The sequence below is a fragment of the Acartia tonsa genome, chromosome 5, assembly GCF_053477335.1.
Source record: "Acartia tonsa isolate MP-2025a chromosome 5, ASM5347733v1, whole genome shotgun sequence".
Classification (NCBI taxonomy): Eukaryota; Metazoa; Arthropoda; class Copepoda; order Calanoida; family Acartiidae; genus Acartia; species Acartia tonsa.
The window spans coordinates 35,729,212-35,753,892 of record NC_137264.1 but is presented as its reverse complement, the minus strand read 5'-3'; the positions used below and the strand labels follow the sequence as shown (position 1 = coordinate 35,753,892).

General features: G+C 32.4%; 1 protein-coding gene across 18 annotated transcripts in view; it reads left to right on the top strand.

Moving 5' to 3' along the window:
- The window catches only part of LOC145319358 (uncharacterized), a 56,677-nt gene that overhangs the window by 451 nt on the left and 31,545 nt on the right, over positions 1–24,681 (top strand). For 17 of the 18 annotated variants that reach the window (XM_080161444.1, XM_080161447.1, XM_080161443.1 and 14 more), the window contains exons 2-24: positions 4–55; positions 411–503; positions 1,029–1,138; positions 1,688–1,765; positions 8,443–8,575; positions 11,848–11,910; positions 12,622–12,705; positions 13,008–13,096; positions 13,543–13,614; positions 13,700–13,894; positions 13,996–14,113; positions 14,245–14,316; positions 14,584–14,694; positions 15,052–15,141; positions 15,421–15,547; positions 15,942–16,003; positions 16,849–16,946; positions 18,620–18,740; positions 19,596–19,699; positions 20,385–20,471; positions 20,804–20,903; positions 22,058–22,108; positions 23,747–23,862. In XM_080161444.1, coding sequence (XP_080017570.1) covers positions 5–55; positions 411–503; positions 1,029–1,138; positions 1,688–1,765; positions 8,443–8,575; positions 11,848–11,910; positions 12,622–12,705; positions 13,008–13,096; positions 13,543–13,614; positions 13,700–13,894; positions 13,996–14,113; positions 14,245–14,316; positions 14,584–14,694; positions 15,052–15,141; positions 15,421–15,547; positions 15,942–16,003; positions 16,849–16,946; positions 18,620–18,740; positions 19,596–19,699; positions 20,385–20,471; positions 20,804–20,903; positions 22,058–22,108; positions 23,747–23,862 — 2,225 coding nt within the window. In that variant the 5' untranslated portion in view covers position 4. The remainder of the gene's footprint in view (positions 1–3; positions 56–410; positions 504–1,028; positions 1,139–1,687; positions 1,766–8,442; positions 8,576–11,847; positions 11,911–12,621; positions 12,706–13,007; positions 13,097–13,542; positions 13,615–13,699; positions 13,895–13,995; positions 14,114–14,244; positions 14,317–14,583; positions 14,695–15,051; positions 15,142–15,420; positions 15,548–15,941; positions 16,004–16,848; positions 16,947–18,619; positions 18,741–19,595; positions 19,700–20,384; positions 20,472–20,803; positions 20,904–22,057; positions 22,109–23,746; positions 23,863–24,681) is intronic. The other variant, XM_080161461.1, reaches the window with a different exon arrangement.

The window sequence follows — 24,681 nt, the reverse complement described above, 5'->3', positions numbered from 1 at the left end:
TAGAATGCCTACCCTGAGATCCCAGTATCAGCATGTTAGGAATGATATATCTAAGGTATTATTTATTAACCTACTTTAAGTTTGTGTCTTTTTGTTACTTGTTCGCAAATTTTTTTTATGAAAACTCTTCCAAAATCGCATAAAAAATAAGCCTTTTAAGATTTTATTAAATTTTTGTAGATTTTATATGCGATTTTGGTGGATTTTTCACAAATTTTTAACTAGCCTAAATGGTTTTAGTGAGCATGTGAGCAAAAAAGTTTTTTAAAGAATCCTCCTCAGATTGCAGAAATATACCATTGTTATTCACTGTCCTCCTTTATATTCTTAGTGGTTAACTTTTAATTTTAATTATCGTCATTTTACTTGAGAATTGTCTCTGTATTTATCTTACATTGATTTTAATTCAGTCAGTAAAGAATAACGTTGGGGGAGGGAATAACAGCTCTGAAAATATGGTTGCCAGTGTACAGTCCTGTTTATCTAATCATACTAGTGGTAAGGTAAGTGTAAAGTCCTGTTTATCTAATCATACTAGTGGTAAGGTAAGTGTACAGTCCTGTTTATCTAATATTATTGGCAAGGCAAGTGTACAGTCCTGTTTATCTATTCATGTTAGTGGTAAGGTAAGTATACAGTACAGTCCTTTTATCTAATCATATTAGTGGTAAGGTAAATGTACATTCCTGTTTATCTAATCATACTATTGGCAAGGCAAGTATACAGTCCTGTTTATCTATTCATATTAGTGGTAAGGTAAGTGTACAGTCCTGTTTATCTAATCATACTATTGGCAAGGCAAGTGTACAGTCCTGTTTATCTATTCATATTAGTGGAAAGGTAAGTGTACAGTCCTGTTTATCTAATCATACTATTGGCAAGGCAAGTGTACAGTAATGTTATCTAATCTTGCTTGTAATATGTTGTTTATCTAATCATAATGTTAAGTTAGGATAAACAAGCAACATTTTTTCAGCTGCAAAATACATTGTTGATCCCTTAATTTGAATTAAATATAATATATTAAGGAATCTTATGAAAGCCCAACAATTAGCAGCATGGTTAATGTTAGTGGTTCCAGTGGGGCTTCTGAAGAGGAAAAAAGCTTTATTCAGAGCTCTTCAAGAAATAGTGTTAGGTAATATAGAGCTTTTCTTCCATTTTTTTTCTGTGGTGTGCAAGCTTTTTTCTAATTTATGATATGGTAGAAGAAAAATGTATATTTTTTAGTTAGACACACAAACGTACGTATATGATTGATTATATATAGTTACTTGTGACGACGCCCCTAGCATCAAGGGGCTCGGTATTAAATGGGACAAGAGAATAGCTAAAACTATCATTAGACTATGATAATTAAAAAGCCTAAAACTATCACAGGACCTATGTAAAGCTTACCTAAACTACTGAACCAAATCGGTTCATTAGTAATTGAGATATTTGAGACAAATGATTTTTTTTTTCATGTTAATATTCCTTTAAACTTTTTTTTATAAACTTTCATACAAAATGTCATTTTTTCGCGTAATTTCCTAAAGTTGGGTGTTAAGTTGTAGTTAAATGCTCTTATTAAGTTAAGTGTCCTTAATTATATCTAAATGTTAAATTTTAAATGGCCTATAATTAAGAACAGTTTGACGTAATAAGAGCATTTGACAACTTCCAACTTTTCCCCTTTTTTTTATAGTCCTCCTGGAAGTGGTAGAAAAAGTGTTGGTAATAGATCCAGAAGAAGTAGCAGGAATAGCACTGGTAGTAGAAGAAGGTACTGATATTTTTAATTATCTTTCAAGACCTTAAAATTGTCCGTTGAGTACTGTAACCTTCCATTCCTCTTATTTTTTAAATATTAATGAGGAGACACTTTATTCCCCTTTGCCCAACCCCTGCGGTACCTGCAGTACCTAATATAATCTAGCCAAACCCTGTCCTAAAGTAACAAACAAACTAATTAAACCCCCCAACCCTTTACTTTTTTTCTATTTGTTTAGAAATAAGGGATGAGTGGTAGGAGGGATAAAATAAATAAAATATTTTAAATATTTTTCTATTTTCCCCGTTTCTTGGTGAGAAAAAACTTGGGGTTGGGGGAAATAAAAAAGGGGGGGGGGGTTAATGCAACCATCTCGTAATCAGTGATTAAATGGCACGAGTAATCGTTGGTAGGTCTATTTTCCCTAAATTGAACAAAAAGTTGAAAAAGTAACGGCTGGTGGCTCAGCCGTTTTGCCATTTTTTAGATATCTATATTGCAAATTAGTCACGAAACCTCATCAGCATCGCCATTTATCTCTTCTTTCCAGAGCATAGGCCACGCACAATGGTTCTCCATTTATCTTTGAATTGGGCCTCAGAAGAGGCTTCACTGAAAGATGAAAAATTCTTCTTTCTCAGTTTCTCAAGGAATTCCCTCCTCCAGGTTGTTTTTGGTCTGCCTAGTTTCCTTTTTCCAGTGAAGGGGTCCCAAGTCAAGGCTTGATTGGTTAAATCATCATGCCCTTTGACTTGAAAAGTCTTAACTTGGTCTTTATGGAGATGTTGTTAGAATTCCAAATTTTGTTCAAGCTGGCAAAGGCTGTTCTAGATTTGTTAATTCTAGCTTTAACGTCTCACGGTTGGACCCTCAGATGTAAAAACTTAATTTTAGTGTTTGGCCAAAATGACTTAGCAATTGTATCTGTAAGTACGTCTAATAACACCCTTTGCTATTTTTAAAATCCTAGAAAATTTTTTTTGCAAGAAAATTGCATAAATTCGCAACCTTTTTTAGAACCACTACATAACTCGAGTTTTAAAACTTTTTATATAAAATCCTTTTTACAAAAAATATCAATAATTACTTAAAATTAAATCTGAAAGAAAAAAAATCTCATTACACGTGTTAATTTGCATGTTTTAGGTCTTTTTTTGAGGAAAGTATAACTTCCACATTTTTGACAATAATTATATTTTTTAACATTTCAAAGTAAAATAAAATAAAACTTAAACGATTTTTCTTGAATTATCAGTTGAAAATTTCATCCAACATGCAATTTAAGTGATGAAAATTTAATAAAATCATTTTTTGAATGTTTAGAATTACCAATTTTCTACATTTAAAACAAAATGTTAACAAAATTTAAAAACATTTTAAAATATAACTTCAAAAATCAATAACATTTTATAAAAAGATGTTTCAAAAAATAAATCATTAAAAGGTATTAAAATGCATTTGAAATTACTTAAAATTAAAACGAGAACATCTTTTTACACTGTATTCTGTGGAATAGAGTTTAAATGACATGATTAGTGAATGAAATATTTCCTAAACTCATTAAGCCTTTTTGTAACTATATTAAAAATAATTTATTTTGTTTTATATTGTTTTTTTATTCAAATATTTGACAAAATTTTCCCTACGTCAATAAAATAAAGTCAGTTTTTTACTGTTTCCAGGTTTTTCTTTATAATTATAACAATTAAATATAATATAAATCTTCATTATCTTTTATTTGAATTATCATACACATTAAAATGTAAAGTATAAGCTAGAATAGCACTTTTTTCAACGAATATTTTTAATGACATTATATCAAAATTATTCCTCTTAAATATCACACAACATATGATTGGGAAGTATAGCCATTTCTTGGAGGTATAATATTTACAAAAATACCATTAATTCTGTTTTTATCAGAAGTTAAAGATTGAACAATTCTAAAATAATGGTTGGCTGTCTAGATATTGAGTTCACTAAGACTACGGCTCTGTTCTATTGAAATAACGTTGCAAAAATCAATAACATTTTATAAAAAGATGTTTCAAAAAATAAATCATTAAAAGGTATTAAAATGCATTTGAAATTACTTAAAATTAAAACGAGAACATCTTTTTACACTGTATTCTGTGGAACAGAGTTTAAATGACATGATTAGTGAATGAAATATTTCCTAAACTCATTAAGCCTTTTTGTAACTATATTAAAAATAATTTATTTTGTTTTATATTGTTTTTTTATTCAAATATTTGACAAAATTTTCCCTACGTCAATAAAATAAAGTCAGTTTTTTACTGTTTCCAGGTTTTTCTTTATAATTATAACAATTAAATATAATATAAATCTTCATTATCTTTTATTTGAATTATCATACACATTAAAATGTAAAGTATAAGCTAGAATAGCACTTTTTTCAACGAATATTTTAATGACATTATATCAAAATTATTCCTCTTAAATATCACACAACATATGATTGGGAAGTATAGCCATTACTTGGAGGTATAATATTTACAAAAATACCATTAATTCTGTTTTTATCAGAAGTTAAAAAAATTGAACAATTCTAAAACAATGGTTGGCTGTCTAGATATTGAGTACACTAAGACTATGGCTCTGTTCTATTGAAATAATGTTGCAAAAAGAGGGGTTCTGAAAGTAATCTACCTAATTTTTTTAAAGAACCAACAAGTACTGTCAGTATCTTTTTTCTTGTAATCTAGCAGACAATCAAATCATAACACAATTTTCATGATAGAATATTCAGGTTTCTACTTCACATTTTAAAAAATATACTGATCAATAAAATGTTCAAAATTTTACTTTGTACTAATTGAAAAAATATGTTGTAATTCTTATTTTAAAGTTACATTTTTATCCCTGACAAAATCATAGACGACTTTTAAAGGCATCTTATCTAAACTTTTTGAAGAAAAACTTAAAAACGATAATTAAGTATGAAAACTATTTTCTTCGATTTTTCTGAAGTTATTATCGCATTCTATGGGTTTTCTATTATCATTTACTTATATCGAAAGTGCCAAACATTGTACCCTAACTTATTCATTTAATAAAAAACCAACCGTGGTCTGTCAAAGTGCCACCAGCTTCATCAATTTTACTTCCAAGATACTCAAAGCAGTTAACATCCTCAAGAATTTGGTTTCCAATAGTTATTGGTTCTTGGGAGTTTTCATTTAATCTGAGTATTTTAGTTTTTGGAACATTTATTTCAAGTCCAACTTTCTTGGAAGTTTCAACTATCATGTTAGTCCTTCTTTGCATTTGACTTCTATTGCTTGTTAACAAAGCAATATCATCAGCAAAGTCCAGATCTCCCAAATATTTGGAATTGGCAAATAACTGCCAGCGAATGCCATCATTGCTTTCACAGTTCTTCATGATCCAGTCAATGGCAAGGAGGAAAAGGAAGGGAGAGAGAAGGCATCCTTGTCTGACATCTGTTACAATCTCAAAAAAGGTTGATAGTTTACCTTTATACATAACATTTCCACCTCCTTTATGATAGACTAGCGGCTTCGCCCCTAGCCTCTAGGGGCTTTGCCCCAAGAGATGGTAAAAAAAGTGTAAGGTGAAATTTGTAAAAAAAATATTCCACAAAGGAAATCCTCCACAAAGGAACTCTTCTACAAAGGACCAAGGATATTTCTTACAAAAAAAAAAGAAAATGGGGGGATTTTTTTGGTTTTGGGTGGGTTGGGGGTGTCCCACCCCCCAAGAAAATAGCTTAAAACCACCACAGGACCAATAGGTATATACACTGAAGAGTAGAATCCAATTGGTTTAGTGGTTACCGAGATCTTAAGGGACAGACAGACGGACAACATCAAGCTACTTTGTATTATAGATAGCTTTAATGATATTGATTATCTTTTCTGGAATGCCATAGTGTCGGCAGATTTTTCAGAGAGATTTCCTGTCTAAAGAATGAAATGCTTTTTTGTAGCCAATAAAGTTTACAAAAAGCTCAGAGTTCCATTCCTTGGATTGCTCTATGATGATTCTTAGAGAGGTTATCTGATCAATAGTGGAACGGTTTGGTCTAAATCCAGCCTGATTAGGTCTTAGCTTTTCATTAACCTTCTTCTTTATTCTATTAAGAAGAATCTTACTAAGGATACGGCCAGGTATTGAAAGAAGCATTATCCCTCTGTAGTTTCCACATTGGGTCAAGTCTCCTTTTTTGGCCAGTATTGAGATATGTCCTTTTTTTCCAGTCCTCTGGGCATAACTCATCATTCCATATCTTAGTGATCAAAGGTAGGAATGCCTCAGCAGATGTGTCTAGGTCTGCTTTCATGACCTCAGCTGGGATGTTATCAGGTCCAGCAGCCTTGTTATTTTTCAAACTTTTAATGGCCTCTTTTTTTTCCAATAGATTTGGCGCTCGACAGTCAATGTCAAGTGCATCTGAGGGTGGAATCTCAGTTTCTTCCTCTGGAACTGGAAGATTCAGCAGTTCAGTGAAATGCTCTGCCCATCTATTTAGAATATCCTCATCAGTTTTAAGGAGTGAACCATCCTTGTCCCTGATGTGTGATCCTGATTTGTGTACTTTACCTGCAATGCTCTTAGTAATCTCATAGACATCTTTCATTCTATTTTGATTAGCAGCATTTTCTGCTTGCAAGGCAAGGTTTTCCAAGTGTTCTTTTTTGTCAACTCTGACACTTTTTTGGATTTCCCTGCTGAGCCTCTTATACAGGTCTTCTGGAGAGTTTCTGGAGAGTGTCTTTTGTCTTACCTCTCTTCTTTGATCCATGAGATCAATGGATCTTTGAGTGATCCACGGCTTTTGGTTAGCCTTTTAGAAACCTAATTTTTCCTGGCTAGTATCATTATAAACTTTTTTGATACCTTGCCAAATATCTTCCACTCCATCTTCCTCTTGAAGAGTCAGCAACTCAAATCTATTCTTTAGAGTGAGCTTATACTCTTGTAACTTTTCAGAGTTTTGGAGGGTTGTTAAATTATATTTCTTCCTGGGGTTAGGCTTTGTGTTCTGCTTTTTAAATCTAAGCCAAACTTTAGAAGATAGAAGATAATGGTCTGAATTAACATTAGGTCCTCTTTCAACCCTGACATCAAGGAGAGAACCTTTAAAGCGTCTAGATATACATATGTGGTTTATCTGGTTAAAGGTTCTTTGATCTGGTGATCTCCAGGTGGCAGTATGAATCTTTTTGTGTTTTAAGATGTTTCCACCAATGACAAGTTTGTTTTCAGTACAAAAACTTACAAGTCTATCACCATTGTCATTTTCCTTGCCATTACTTAAGCCTAGGCCATATCTGCCCATGACTTCTTCTAAATTCTCATTATTACTCCCCACTTGAGCATTGAAATCTCCTAGGAGCATGGTCAGATCCTTTTCTTTATGACCATTTTTAAATACACAGTCAAGCTGGTCATAAAATTCGTTTTTGACCTCTGTATCTGCTTGTTCTGTAGAAGCATATGCTACTATAATTCTCAGTTTGATGTTTTTAACTGAGTATTTAGAATAAGCCTCCATAATTGTAGGACCATGGGGTTGCCAACTGATCATGGCCTGCTCTGCTTGCTTGGTCAGCATAAGAGCCACCCCTTGATTATGGCCTAGATCCTCATTCATATGACCTGAGATTAGTATTTTCAAGCCAGAATGATGTTTAAACTCTCCATTGTTTGTCCACCTTGATTCGGTGATAGCCAGGATGTCAACCTTGGCTTTTTGCAAATGTTTTCTGTCTGGCCTGACTGAAACATTGTCTGAACATTCCAGGTGCAAATTTTGCTGGTCTGCGAGAATTCAGAATCACCTGCCTGACTGGTCCGTTAGCGGTTTCCCAGCCAAACATCATATTGTTGTTTCCAACCTCTACTTCGTTCCCGAGCCCAAAGGTAAATTGGTCATTACTTTGTGCAGGTTGAACATAAGCAGGTTTTTTCTAGGGAAGGATTGTTAGCCCCACCCAAACCCCCTTTACTGGGGGAAGTGACCAGAATTCAGTCTGGCATCTACCCTGGGACCTTTCCAGCACAGTAGGACTCTTCTGGTGTAGCTCCCAGGGTCATTGATGCACGGTGCAGGATGGACGGCGTGCACGTACCTGGTCTCCCATCCCAGTCACGAAACCTATCTCCACATAGTACTCTTTTCCACTCCAAAACGCTATTAAACCAAACCAAAAATATGCTATAAAAAGTTGATTCCTATGCAATTGATGAATTTACCCTGAAAAAAGGCAAAAAACGGCTTTACGGCTAAGCCGCCAGCCGTTACTTTTCCAACTTTTTGTTTAATTTAGGGAAAATAGACCTACCAAGGATTACTCATGCAAATTCGAATTCTAAGTGCCATTTAATCACTGATTACGAGATGGTTGCATTAACCTCCCCCCCCCCCTTTTTTTTATTTTATTACTTTTTTCATTTTTGTAGTCGGGGAAAAAAAAAATTTGCGCAGAATATACACCCCTGTAACTGGCACTTATTAAAACTGCCAATAAGCGTCAATTCTTGCTGAGTTACGAATAGTTTTAATTAATAAAGGTAATTTAAGATATTTAAATCATAATTAAGTACAAAATGTTAACAGTGTACCTATGACTTATTAAGAGTATTTTTTGTAATTTATTAAAATCCCTGTTATTGTCAAAAGAAATTGGTAGTAAGCCATTTAGTAATGATAGTAGTCGACGGAGTAGCGGCAGTATCAGTGAGGATATCTTGAATACAGCCACTGTCCATACTTCAATTACTACAAATGAGGCTCCCCTGTACACAACAAGCTCACTTCCTACCCTACATAATCAAGTAAGCAAAATCATACTATGCATGCATGAATTATGCATATTCTGTTAACTTGCAGCTATTAAATATTTAATGCTAGTCGATTTTGTTAGTTTGTACAACTTAACAGACTGGCCAGAGTGTACGTTTTGTACGTTACGCATCGAATCTGTGTACGTTCTGGACGTTATTTTGATATGTGTACGTAACGTATTTTGAAATTTGTATTTTTGTACGTTTTACGTTTTTTTAAAAATAATAAGAATCAAATATTAGCAGAAAAGTAATTTGTATGTTTTGTACAAAAATTTTTGCAAAAACAATAGGTGTATTATTTAAATAAATTCAATAATATCTTCAATTTTCATAGAACAAAAATATGTATGTAAATTATGCATATATGTTATTAGAACTTACAGTTTAAATTTATGGATTTGAAATAAATGTTCTATAGATATAGTTTAAACTATTGAACAGAAAGAGATATGCAGTTGACTATATTCAAGTTTAAATGCATTTCATGCTACTACCCCTTTAATAGATTTTACGATAATTTTTTTCAAATTCTTTATATACTTGGGTACAATTTCCGAGATATCATATGGTGCACAGTGTAGGATTAAGAAGTCTTATTTTTTGGTATCTTCAGTTTTTAAAGAATAAGAATCAAATATAAGTATAAAAGTATTTGTATATTTATTTGTATTTGTACAAAAAGTATTACAAAAATAGTATATTATCTATAATGCAAAGTAGAATGATTTCTGTCCGTCTGCTTGTCCGTCTGTATATCAGAAGCTTAATATCTCAGTAACCACTGAACCTATTGTGCTCTACTCTTCATGGAATATACCTAATAGTCCTGTGATGGTTTTTGCTATTTTCTTTGGGGGAGGGACACTTAAAGCTTTTTACTTTCTACTAGGATTAGAGGCTTCGTATCCCTCTTTTATAGAATCGTTTGTTGGAAATTTGTCAAAAAAAATAAAAAAAAAGATTGTGATTTATTTTTTTCATTTAGGCTTCGCCCCAGTGTGCGGTGGGGGTTCCCCCACCCCGCTGATTTGCATTAGTTTACAAAAATAAATTGAGGGATTGTTGATTTTTTTTTGGGGGGGGGGGGGTGGGTTTCCCACACTCTAAAAAAATAGCCTAAAACTACCACAGGACTAGTAGATATATTCCCTGAAGATTAGAATTTAGAACCCAATCTGTTCAGCGGTTACCAAGATCTTAAGCTTTAGACAGACAGGCATTGATTTACTTTGTATTAAAGACTAGTATTTTCTGAGATCTTTAGCAATAGACAAAATAACCCTATATCCTATTATATGTTTATCCTATAAATCCTTTTTTTTCTGTAACAAAGAATCTCGCTAACTGCTGAACCGACATGATCTTTGTGAGGTTGTAGGCTATTTTCTCTGTCCTTCCATATCCCTTCAAGAACCTGTATTCAAAATGGTAGAAAAATAGTCTAAAACCATCTCGGTAACTGTGTGAAGTAGTTATGAAAATCTTAAGCATCAGACAAAAAACTTACTACTTTATTAAATAGAATATACTTAGTACGTAATAACAGGATGTATGTCTCTCTGTCAGTTTATTTGTACCGAAGGTTCTCGCTAACCGCTAAACCAATATGGTTCTCTTTTACAGGGTAGCTTCTCATAGGTCCTGGGAGAGGGTACAACCACCCTCTCAAGAGAAACTACTCTTAGAAAAAAATCACAACCCTTCCCCTATTTTCTCTTTCTTTTTAAAATTGAAATCAGAAATGGGGGTGGTCTACTGCCCCTTCCCTCACTAAAAAAATTATTAGCGAAGCTACTCTATAATCACTTGGTCAGTCCGTTATGCTATCGGAGAAACGTGATTTTCTCGGCTCCTATTTTTTGATTGAATAACTTCACATTCTACATATTTTCATTGAGATTTGCCTTTTGGTTGGGTGCTAGATCTATTCCTAGATTTTCTTTTTTTCATGGTTTTCTCGACTTCTATTCAAGATAGACGGCTGAAATTTTCAGGGAATAAATAAATTCACATTCTACATATATTCAAAAAGTTTCTTTAAGGTTTGTCTATTTGTTGCAGTGCTAGATCGATTCCTAGATGTATAGGTTTTTGTGATTTTCACAACTCATATTCCTGATAGACGGTTGTAATTTTCAGGGATTGTATTAGTTTTCATTCTTAATACTTCCACTAAATTTCATTGAGATTTGCTTATTGGTTGGGGGGCTGAATTTATTACTAGATTTTCACGTTATTATATATTTTTAAAAGGTTTTGTGATTTATTTAAATAAGTTAAATGCTTATTTTTTACGACACTACTCTATAGTTTATATAGTTCCCAGATTTCCATCCATAACTTTTGAGCTTCGCTACTTAAGGATGTTGTCATCCTTGTTTTTTACTTTTTATTTTTAGAGGCCTCTAAGGGCGTAGTCGCTGGTCCTTATAATAGGATATACTTTGTACATAATAACAGAATGTCTGTTTGTTCGAACCAAAGAATCTCGCTAACCACGGAACCGATATGGTTCTCCTTAACAGGATAGCTTCTCATAGGTTTTTGGAAGTTTTATAACTATTTTGGGGAAGAGTATCACCATCCACCCTCCCAAGAGAAATTGACTTTAGAAAAAAAACTACCTCCTCCCCCAAAAAATGAATTTTAATTGCGATTTTAAGTTAATTTTTTTCCAGATGTCTATAAATAACTTTTGAGCTTCGCTACTTATGTATGTTGTCATCCATGTTTTTTTTTATTGAATTCAACTCTCCCCTCCTCAAGTGCCCCTAGAGGCCTTTAGGAGCGTAGACGCTAGTTCTTTTGAAAAGAGTAATAGGATATCTTGTGTCTGTCAGTTCGCTATGGTTCTCCTTTACAGGTAGCTGCTAGTAGACTTAAATGTATTGATAATAGTTAACTAGGAAATTATTTAACTTATTTTTATTAGGAATGTACGTTTTTGTACGTTTTTTTACTTTTTTTATGTACGTAACGTATTTTTTTTGTGTACGTTATGTACGTTTTTTATTTTCAAAATTGGCTGGCCAGTCTGCAACTAGAAGCCAGGCCAGTCTTATGCCATTACACCTATTTTGTCCCCCGCCTGTGTCAAATGCGAAGAACACGGTTTTTGTCATGAATGTAATTGTTCAAACATTTTATACAAGATGTTGCATTAAAAGCCTTAATTTACAGTTAATTTTTCGCTACTTATGGACAAAATTTATAGTACCAAGAAATATACATATTTATGTCACTAAGATTTATAATTTCAGGGCTTGGTGTACAGCAATACATTTGCTTCTTACAAACATTTGGCAGAGAATGCTATTATGCAGGTCATATTAAAGAGGACTATGCACGAACGAGACAAGTGATTCTAAGCATTGATCCTTAGTATTTTTTTAGTGAATATACTAGGTTTAGGTTTAATGATGGGTTTATCTAATAAAAAGAAAAGAATTGCTTTAGTTTTATATGATTTTGTTTGAATTGTTAAGCATATTTTTGGTACAATATCATCAAATGCTTTATCAAGATCAAAGGACAAAATTAAATGACACTGCAAAAAATCTTCAAATGCTGTAAATTGCAAAAGTACATTATTTAAACTGTTTACAATATTACATTTCACCAACCCTTTTCTAGACATGCATTTTTTATCGAAATAATAGTTTTGTGTGAAAGCTTTTGAAACAACAGTTTAAGCTCATCGAAACATTTGATATTTTATCAAAAAATGCTTAATATTTTTTTTTCATATAAAACCATGGGGAAACTTAATATTTTAGTCAATTTACCAAATATTAAACATAAACCTAGTATATTCACTAAAATACTAAATATACTAAATACTAAGGGTCAATGCTGAAAGGTGCTTAGAATCACTTGGTCTCATTCGTGTATAGTCCCCTTTAAGAAGTGTTAAAAGTATTTTAGACTGTCTTGTGTTGAGTCTTATTTTGAAAGCTACCAATTCAGAATTTTTTTCCAAATTGGGTTATTATTTACATTGCGTTATGTATTCCTTCTTAAACACTTCATTTTAGAGCTTGCAAGTGCCTCCCAAACTCTCCATGGAAGGGCTGTCTAGTTTGTACCCCTCAGAGGAGAATCTTCTATACCTGGATCAGGTTTTTATATTATTGGATTTAGATAAATAGAATATATATCTTAGTTCCTGAATAGACAAAACATATTTATAAAGTTTGCATCTGTGGTGTGCTTATTAAATGTCTTCTTAACAAAAAAGTGTTACATTCAAACATCTCAATGAAATGTTGTGTTTTCTTCAACTTATTACTCTAGCATTCAGTTTTTTAGTCTAAATTTAAGTTTTTCTACAATTGATCATAAAATATTTTTGTTTTGTTAGAACAGTCTTACTTAGTCATTTACTTTCCTTCTAAAGGATAAAATTTTATTATTTGTTTAGCACTATCTTCAGTCCCACCAGCAGTATATACCTCTGCTAATGAAGTCAAGAGCTGACTCCCAACATTTACAGGATGTATCAACCCCAAGGGCAGTACATGTCTAATAGTATTTAGTATTACCTAAGTTGTGACGTAAACATAGTAAAATAAAGTTTGCACCGATAAATACTTCACATCTCATAAACCATTGTACCAGTTGGGCTATGCATTTTAGAGAATGTACCTGTATGTTCTAGGCTGTTTTTTCTTAGGGGTTCTGCAGTTTTAATGCTGATATCTCTTTCCTATTTGTGGAGATATGCGTTTGTTTGGTTTAGATGGTTCGATCGAAGTTACTTTTTATTTTCTAGTGGTTAGATCTCTGGTCTACTTTAGTGGATTACTCTTATTTAAACTTTGGGATAATAAGATTTTTTATGGGAATTGTTTTTTTTCGTTCTAAAAACAGAAATAAAACCTAAGCAGGTCAATTATAAGGCTTCCCGATAAATGATAGCTATTGATTATTAAACATCTGTCTCTGTAAATGACCAGAACTTTGGATCTGAAGAATGGACATGGTATCTCATCAAGAGATTCTCATTCTAATAAGTCGGATATATCAAGGTAGGCTTCTTATTCGAATTCAGATTTACAAAATTCATTTGACTCTGTTCTCTGTAAAGTTTTATTTGATTTACTAATGTTCTAGTCACGTGATGTCCAGTTCAGGCAGACAAAATTATCGCAGCAACGGCAGCATAACTGTGACTAGTGCTGCCACTATGGGTCAGCTGCTGACATCCAGCAGCCTGGGACAGTTGGCAGCTGGCGGCATGAGTGCCAGCAATAGTCTTAGTTCTTTGGCCAGTGTAGGTTCTGTTAATTCCAGCATTCGTCAGCACAGGTACAATATGTCCATTTTGTTTGACATTCAAATATATTTATTTTACATATATTTTTAAAAATATTTATTTTTAGGTAAATACTAGATTGTTTCAATTTTAGGGACTTCCAAAGTCATTCTCGACGAAATGAAATCTCCAACTCCTTACAAAATTTAAACTACAGAGGAATGGAGACATCGTCTTCCATGTCTTCTCTAGTCTCAGAACCTTATGAAGAGGTAAAGTGGGAATTAACAGAACACTTAATGCTTAGTTAGTAACTGTTCTGTCTTTTAATTTCATTGTTTAAATTTAAAAGTATTATTCTATTCTAGTCAGAAAAATTTAGAGGATTACTTTTTAAATATAGATGAATGGTATTAAGAGTGGAGACGAGAGCTTATGGACTTTTCTGGACAGGCACGATTGCTTTGAAACTAAGGTACACATATTTTATTTTTAACATTAAAGTTTAAAAAAATGTTTACCGATCCATTCTCGGGTCCGTAAAGCTAATGAGGAAATTGATATTATTTGCTGTTTAAGATTGTCTGTGTAAGATCTTTTATAACAGTATCCGGTCAGGGACTAAGGTCCAGTATTATGAGAATTTTTCTACGACCCACTTCCTATTCCCCCCACATACCCACAACCCACAAACTTTTTGCCATCATTGTTAATAAATACCATTAACATGAAATTATTTTAGGAAGGATTACAGAAACGAGCTGGTATAGTAAAAAGTCTGGATACATTGGTGAAACAATGGGTCCGAAGTTGTGGCTTAGAGAGGGGCCTAGATTATACACTTCTCGAATCTGTAAGTAACTCTTATCTATATTGCTAAGTTACTCTATTAATTCACTTTTTCCGACAGTCTGTAATGTTATGTGAGAAATTTAATTTTCATGGCTACTATCTAGTAGTTAAGACTGGTATTTTGTCAAGACACTCTTTATAATAAAGATACATAAACATTGATATGTAGAGAATTAGCGATTTTCTTCTAAATCTTATCCTTTTTTGGACAGCATATCTATTTTTTTTTATCTATTGTATTTGTGCTTCGTTGTTATTATTGTGATTCCTTATTAATTTATTTTTAAGTTTTTTAAGTTAAATAGAGAAGTTTCTTTGTACTCTAATATTCTAATCATATTATGATTTTGTGATGTAGAATCAGGGTAAAGTGTTGACTTATGGTTCGTGCAAGCTGGAGGCTGCTGACCAGGACGCTGATATGGACCTTATTTGCATTGCTCCAAGTGTAAGAACTTAAATATTTTGTAACATAAAAATTATGTAATTTTTATTTTTAGTTTTACCAAAAAAAAGGGTATGGGAGTTTTTCTTGAGAGGTTGGTGGCACACTCCACCAAAAAAGTTATTACGTTCCCAGGACCTAATATACTCTGAAAAGGAGAACCATATTGGTTTAGCGGTTGGTAAGATCCTTCGGTAGAGACAGACTCGCACAAACACAGATCCTTTTACGTTTATAAGCTATTTTATTATTGTTAAAAAGAATTATATACATTTTATTTAGTTTGTCGAGGCAGACGACTTTTTCGGAAAGCTTTTCCTCACATTAAAGAAGCACAATTGTGTGAGAGATCTTAGAAAACTTCCGGAAGTTTTTGTACCAGTTATGAAGTTTAGGTTTAATGAAATAGGTTAGTTTTTCTTTTATTCAGGAATAAATTTTAGTTTCAACTTTTTTTTCTTATGAATTAAGTGAAAAGATTTAGATGTCGCATTATAATATTTTTTAGGTTAGGTCGACAAATAAACCTTTTTTTTTCATTTTCTAATCCGTGGACAAAAATGCAATATTTGAAGATCATTTATACAGACATAAATATGGAGTAAAAAAATTATACGTTTTTTCTGATCTTTTTTTCACACCATGCTATTTGAAGGGTATGACTTTTAACTTGACATTTCCTTTAACTTATATGCAGGTATAGAACTCATGTCAAAAGTGATTTTAGGGGAGGAACCTAAAAAGGCTGTATACACACATCTTTTGATCACAATGCTGTTTTTAATGTTTTTTTATTTTTGTAGAAATCGACTTTACCTTTTCCCAGCTGCAATTACCAGTGCCTGAAAACGAAGATGAACTTTTAGTAAGTTTTATATTGGTTTATTTTGGTAAGAAACTAGCAGCAAACTTATTTTGCAGCAAAGCTACAATAAAACTAAGATAGCAGTCAGTCTTAACCTGAAAGTAAGTAAATATGAGAAATGTTATCTAATGCCAGCTCCTGTATTCTTTCCTTAAAACTTAACTGATGATATTTTTTTCGTTTACTTAAGGGGGGGGGGGGGATAATGCAACCATCTTGTAATCAAAGATTAAATGGCACTTAAAATTCGAATTTTGATCGGAAACTTTTCATGAGTAATCCTTGTTAGGTCTATTTTCCCTAAATCGAACAAAAAGTTGGAAAAGTATCGGCTAACGGCTGGCGGCTCAGCCGTTAAGCAGTTTTTTTTGCCTAATTTCAGGGCAAATTCATCATTAATTATGCAGAAATAAACTTTTTAAAACATATTTTTGGTTTAATTCATGTTAAATGATAGCAATAACCATTTTTTAAAATTTCTAGTACAAACAGCTACCGACTAGAACTGTTTGATAAGGTTTTTGAGCAACAAAAAGTTTTATGTGGAGATAGGTTTCGTGACTAATATGCTCTGAAGATAGCCAAAAAATGGCTAAACGGATGAGCCGTTAGCCGTTACTTTTCTAACTTTTTGTTCGATTTAGACCTACCAAGGATTATTCAGATCGAAATTTGAATTCTAAGTGCCATTTAATCATGGATTATAAGATGGTTGCATTACCCCCCCCCCCTTTATTTAGGGCAAATACAGCTAATAAAAGTAACTTGATTTTCTGTTCGTAAATTGTAAGCTACAGTTTTAAACTTTTAAAAAAGTCTTTTAAGTATCACATTATTTTGTTAAGGAAGAAAAATACACGCGGCATTTAGATGACAGGTGCTTAAGAAGTTTGAATGGTTACAGGGCTACCTGCCAAATTCTCACATTGGTTCCAAATATTAGGTAAAGAACCACGTACATCTTAATTTTGGAACATTTATTTTCTCTTAAAAGCATAGAATAGTTAATATTATAGTTTTTTTTTAGTTTATTTTTTGTGTAGATTCGATATTTGAAGCCAGATTAAATAGAGGATTTGTAGTTTTTGAGATATTTGACCTATTAAGAAGCCCCTTAATAATAAAATATTAATACCAAGAAAGCCACTAAAAATAATACCAAGAATATAGGCTTGATGTAAAAATTATAAAGTTAATGGTATCAATTAAAGAAATAATAGTTATAATTTGGTTTACTTTACATTAAGCTTTTGCTACCTGATATTGGGTTAAAACATCCTCAATATCAGAATTACAGTAAAATATAAGTCTAATAACAGTTAATCAGTACAAAACTTTTTGAGAAACGGCATAAGTCACCCCTTTTTTCTTGAATCTCCAATATTCCTATTGATCTCCAATATTCCTATTGATCTCCTCTCTTTCTCCTTCTACACCATATACAAAAAAATGGCATACCTTGCCTATGTCTCAGTATGGAAAGGATGTTGAGGACTTTCAATGCATCATATATAGAAAAGTGGCACAACTCAAGTCTGTATTGCATCTATGAGGCATGTAAACTCACAAAATAGGAGCTTATTTTACAATTTGAGGCAGATTGTTAGGTCTAGTGTAGAAAAATAGTTGAATTTATATGAACAATACTGAACCCTTAAAGTAAAGAGGCCTGCCCTTTAAATACTTGGGGTGACTTTAATCTTCAACATCCTTTCCATACTTAGACATTGCTAGGTATGCCATTTTTTCATATATGGTGTAGAAGGAGAAAGAGAGGAGATCAATAGGAATATTGGAGATCATAGAAAAAAGGGGTGGCTTATGCTGTTTCTCAAAAAGTTTTGTACTGATGAACTGTTATTAGATTTATATTTTAATGTAATTCTGATATTAAGGATGTTTAAACCCAATATCAGGTAGCAAAAGCTTATTGTAAAGTAAACCAAATTATAACTATTATTTCTTTAATTGATACCATTAACTTTATAATTTTTACATCAAGCCTACATTCTTGGTATTATTTTTAGTGGCTTTCTTAGTATTTATATTTTTTTATTAAGGGGCTTCTTAATAGGTCAAATATCTCAAAAACTACAAATCCTCTATTTAATCTGGCTTCAAATATCGAATCTACACAAAAAATAAACTAAAAAAAACTATAATATTAACTATTCTATGCTTTTAAGAGAAAATAAATGTTCCAAAATTAAGATGTACGTGGTTCATTCCAAGCCCCCCTCTATTTTAGTATTTCTCATAAGTGAGTGGGGGGGGGGGGGTACAAGGATTAACAAGTCACTTAAAGGTAAACGACCACATTATTAAGTAATCCTAACATTTTAAGTTGTGCAGAAATGCAAAGAATACCTACTGATTTTGTTTATCAAATTATCACAAACGCTTATTACGACACTAGGATATAAATTTCTCTATATGCCCTTTTTATCAATATCCTCTTTGTTACTCTAAATACTTGCTGATGTGATATTTTTTTTAAAGCTTATACTAAAAAAGTCCATTGATCCATACATTGTTAAGGATAGTTAAGAATGCATAAATATTTTGTTAATGTTTACTCTTTTTATCAAAAAGTTCAGCACGTTTTCTACATTTTAGGGTGTTCCAATTGGCACTGTGTGCCATAAAGCTGTGGGGCAGGATGAATGGTGTTTATGGAAATATTTTAGGGTACCTGGGTGGTGCCTCCTGGGCCATTCTGGTCGCTAAAACTTGTCAGGTAAGATTTTGGAATCTCGAAATATTGTGATAATAATTCTATAACAGTTTTAACTATAAAAGGAGAAGAGGTTTTAGTAAACCAAATAAAATATATTACGAGGTGCTACTCCTTAGCTTAAAAGGGGCTCATATTGGAATTTGGACAGGCAGAATAATAGCCTTAATCCATCCCTGGAACGTATGTAAAGTTCTCATGAAATTGGTTCAGTAGTCTTCCAAATATTAATCTACAGACGAAAAACGAACTTTCATAAACATGATTTAGTACACTATTTTCAACAATCTACTGTCTACTTGAAAGCCCATGTCGCACAGATAAAAACTTTTGAATTGGTAATTAAGACAAAGTTTGACTCTTTAAGTACAATTTATTAACTTTATTATATGTATTATAATATTATGTGTTATTTGAGAAGTACCACTAATTCGGATCACCAATATATATGCGAAATATTTAGCATCAGAAAAAAAGACTTTGCTTTCTTATGAAAGAACACCAAAAAATGAAAATATTAGCAAGCTTGGGTTTATTTGTTTCCTCTTTAATTCTTTTTTTTAATAAATACTAATGAGAAATACACAACATTGTGTTAAACATAAAGTATTAATTTTTAAGAAGGGGTGTATATTCTGCACAAGATTAATTTTTTCCCCTGCTACAAATTTTTTTTATCCCCCCCCCCCCATAGTTTTTTCCACCCAAAAGGGGGGGAGGGGGGAAATGGAAAAATATGGAAATATTAATTTTTTCCCTCAACCACATATTTTATTCTTTAGCAGGGTCAATTTTGCAGATTATACACACACCCCTGTTTTTAACTAGAAAGAGCTAATTTATATTTTTTTCTTATAGGAGCAGGCTAAGTTGAAGGGTGAACAGCATACCGCGAAGCATGTTCTCTTTGCTTTCTTTCAATTATTTTCACAATGGAGATGGCCTTCCCCAGTTTTTATAAAGTAATTTATTTAGATCTTTCTATCATTTTGTATGTTTTCAGAACCAAAGCTAAAGTTAAAGATATATTCTTTTTAACTTTTTAATAAAATTGCATAGCATAATTATAGGAAATCTTTGATTTTAAAATGGTTACTGTATTTTTATTTATTGTATTTTATTATTTAAAAAAGCTAGCTTTTGTCTTTGATAATCGATCACTTTAAATCCAATTACAAAGGGGGAGGTAGGTTGTGTAAAAAATCCATAAAAGTTTAAGCTTCCAATCAAATGCGATTATTAAGTCTAACTGTTATTAAATATGCGTTTAACTATACTCTGAGGTTTGTCAATATTAAGAACAATTAGACTTAATAATCGCTTTTGATTGAAAGATTACTCACACTTTTACGGATTTTTAACACAACCTACCTCGACCTTATTGTCACGTAACGACTATTGGCGTATAATCCTCTTACTATTTTATTTCAGGGAATTGGATTTATATTACATGGATTTAACACTGGATTATCATGTAAAACTTGTTGCTAGCTAAAATAACGATCCACCCCGGTTACACCATCCCCTCCTTTGCTACTGGATAAACAAACTGAACAAAGCAAATGTCTAATGTTAGCAACCTAAATTGACGACAATTTTATCCCTGTTATCCTAATATCTTTGTATATTCTACATCCATATATTCAGGGAAGTAGCCAACCAGCCTGTGGGAGCTTGGGATCCAAATATCAACAGTCAAGACCGGGATCATTGTATGCCAATTATCACCTCCAGGTTCCATTTAATTCTTTATCTATTAAGTAAATAATCTATTTTATAGTTCTAGATATCCGTAAGTATGATTGAAACGTTATTAGAATCATAATTTTCTATGAAAGTCTGATTTCTCTGTAAGTTTCATAATCTAATTGCTTTAAAAAAAATTAAGCTCTTTGCTTGCAAAATTTTCTCCTCGCCTCCCTATAACTTTGGTTTGTTTTGAGCTTGGACTGAAAGCCTAAAATCTTTCCTAGACATATTGACAAGTTCCCTGAAAATTTTGGGTGTCTGTTTTGCCTTTGTCTTAAAGCACATTCTGGCTTACATTACATAATTATAATTTTAAGTGTCCCACAGATGAACTCAGCTGTGAACATCAGTAAATCTGTACAGAGATATATCCAGGAAAGAATGATGTATGCTCACCAGATTTGTTTACAGATTCAGGTAATTAAGAAAATATCTTGATAATAAAGTAGCAGGATATCGATCTTCTGTAGGTGTGCCTGTCTGTAGCTTAAGATCATGATAACCTCTTGACTGATATGGTTTCTCACAGTTAATTGTTTGTTTCAAAGAGTACTATCCACGAGCAAGAGCAAGTGATTCTAAGCATCTTACCGTATTGACCCATAGTATTTTTTTTAGTAAATATACTAGGTTTGTTTAATATTTGCTTTATCGACTAAAAAGTTAGGTTTTACCATGGTTTTATATGAAAAAAACTTTGAAATGTTAAGCATTGTTTGGCGCAATATCATCGAATGTTTTGATGAGATCAAACTGTTGTTTAAAAGCTTTATAAATTTTAATTATTGCTATGAAAAATGTATACCTATTTAGAAAAAGGGTTGGTAACTTGTAAACAGTTTAATTAATGTACTTTTGCAATTTAAAACATTTGATGCTTTTCTGCAGTGTTATTTTATTTTATCCTTTGAACTCAACAAAGCATTTGATGATATTGCTTTAAAAATTGCTTTACATTTCAAAGTTTTTTCATATAAAACCATGGTGAAACCTAACATTTTAGTCGATAAAGCAAATATTAAACATAAACCTAGTATATTCACTAAAAAAATACTATGGGTCAATGCTGGAAGATGCTTAGAATCACTTGCTCTGGTTCGTGGATAGTCCTCTTTGGTTCAATAAAGAATTATAACGTCCTCCTTCCGATGATACCCCGACGGCCTACATCCATGCCAGTGATATGGAGCCGTTTAATTTTGGTGCGGCTCCGCGGAGTCTTCTGTGAAAATAACGGCTCTGGCTCCGTATTTGGCTCCGACTTTAAATAAAAAAAAAAGTTATAAGATTTCAACATTGTACATAACTTAACACTTTTCATCTTAATCGCTTAAGCTAAGCAGAAATTGAATGTATTATTCATATTATACATAAGTTGTTAGTATGATTAAGATCTGTTATCCTTTCCTGAATTGATAGCATTTTAGAGAAATTATATATTAATTTTTGTAAAATAACTTTGCTTTTTAAGTTTTTAAGTAGGTAATATTAACACCTACCATGATTTTAGCTCTTTTTCAAACAATCGTTATGTAATATATTAAAAAATAAAGTAATGTTTTTTCTTTCAGCATGGAAAAGCGGATTGGGATGCACTCTTCAAACCTTTTGAATTTTATAAGGTATTTAAATACAGGGTGTCGTTAATACATTTTTCCCTTTTTTAAAATATTTGACCATCCCATGGAGAACGTGTGTACACCCGTCTGTTTGTATATCCGTAACTTGCGTCATTCTGGCTGCCAATAAAATTAAAATCCTTGAATGAGAAATTCAAACTTTAAAGAAGGGTTGCCCAAAATAAGTACATATTGTCAGCTTTTGCTTGAGAGGCGTAAAATAAGAGGTTTTTGAGCATAGGCGTCCAAGGGGGGGGGGGGGTAATGGGCCATTTGGCACCCCCAAAATTTTGTGAACAATACCCCCCCCAAAAAAAAATTACCTCTACCTTGGGGGTGCCGTAGGCACCCCAAACGATTTTGGGGGGGGTATTTACCCCCCCAAACGATTTTGGGGGGGTAAATACTCCCCCCAAAATAGAAAATCTCTAACAAAAAAATTTTTTGCGCGCTAAGCGCGCATTTTTAATACTAAATTTTTTATAAAATTTAAATTACCCCCCCCAAAAATTTTACCCCGGGTTTAAATTTTGGGGGGGGGTAAACAAATTTTACCCCTGCCAACAGATTTCAGGGGGGGTAATTACCCCCCCAAGCAAATTTTACCCCCGGGGTAAAAATTTTGGGGGGGGTTAAAGAAAATTTGCGGCGCGCTTCGCGCGCCATTTTACCCCCCCCAAAACCAAATTCCCCCCCCTTAAAAAGATTTTACCCCCCCCCAAAATAAAAAGCTTGGACGCCCCTGTTTTTGAGGTTTAAGGAGGACTACTCTAATGTATTTTTTAAAATATTGGTTTTTATATTTAAGGGGTTAAACACCACTTGATCCATTCAGATTCCCTTCCGCGTCTATGCATAAATTGTTTTATTTACAATTGCAATGAAGAGAAAATATGTAGTTTATATAAATGAACATTCTTATTGTACGCTATACATATATAACATATTGAAATTCAATATTTCCATTTTAGCTTTAGTAGATGTGCTAACTTTAAATCTAGAATTTTAGATTCTCTCGAATCATTTTTATAATCATATATTTATACAATAGTAGCGTAGGAGTGAATATATCTTCGGTATTTTGTATATTTTTGAATTTAAAAGAGCGTTTGACGTACGTGATTAAAAAAGAAATATTATAATAGAATTAACATCTTTTACATATTTATTTTTCTAGCTCAAAATCAGATTCTTTTTCGCTGAAAGCAAACAAGTTTCTAAAATCTTATAAACAAACACATATAGAGATGTTACTTTCTGAAGAAAGATTCGATTAGTTTTTAGTAGCAAAGCTACTCTGTAAATTAAAATGCCCGTCCGTCTGTCTGTAGTACGTGTTGGGCGAAACGTGATTTTCTCTGCTCCTTTTCAAGATAGACTCCTGAAATTTTCAGGGATTAATTATGATCACATTCTTCATTTCACCAAGTTTCATTATGATTAGTCGATTCCTAGATTTTCACATTATAGATTTAAAAGGTTTCGTTATTTGTTATTGTTTAATGTTTATTTTTATTACTGCTCTATAGTTAATTTTGTTTCTGGATATCCATCAACTATTTTTATGCTTCGCTACTTGTGGATGTTGTCATCCTTGTTTTTCTAGTGAGGTGAAGCTTAGTAATTTATATTTCATTTCAGGAGTATGAGAGCTATATAAAGATAACTGGTTCTTGCGAACATGATTCTAGTTTTTGGTTTGGATGTCTGGAATCTAAACTTAGGCATTTCAAGGAGAAAATTGAACTAAGCCCTAGGTAGGATTTTCAACCTCAAGTTATTTGAAAAAGAGGATTTTATACATTGCGAAATGGCAAATCTGATATTATAAAAGGGATAGCTGCACTAAGGGCATTTAAGGAGTTGGTGGTGCTTGTATTAGTCAAACTTTAACTGTTTTTGTAGAATGAGATATATATAGTCCTGAAGATATGTGAAATAAAGATAAACTTTTACTAGGCAGTGTTTGAGTTACGTACATTAATGTCTAATTTGTGTAGGTAAAAGTCACGATTTAAGTCTTGATATTTTTGTAACTAAGTGAAAGAAAGTTGAAATCTTTCAAATATATGTCTTTTATCGATAGTTTAAACCATTAAACAGGAAAAAATATGTTGTTGGTTCACTAAATTCAAGTTCAAATGCATTTCGTGCAACTACCCCTTTAAACTAATGAGCGAGAGAGTGTGAGTTATTTCTCGCATCGTATTATAAACAGCTTTCCGCGGATTTAGAATGTACAATTATAAAATTGAAACCAGATAATTTAGCCCCGAGGTGCCGTAGGCACTGGCTAAAAGACTGGTTTTAATCTTATGATTGTAGTTACATTTTTATATTCGTAGAAAGCTGTTTATAATACGATGCTAGACATAGTTTTTTTTATGTGGATGTGAACCGGTTCTTATCCACCGGATTCGAATGAATACGAGAAAAAGTGATATTTTTTTCATATTAAGTTTAGTTAGGTTCATTTCAGTCCTTTTAATCAGTTTCTAGGAATAGATACATAAAGTAAAATCTTACCAATTATTATCGTTGATTTTTCTTAATCATAACCAAATAAATACTGAAAA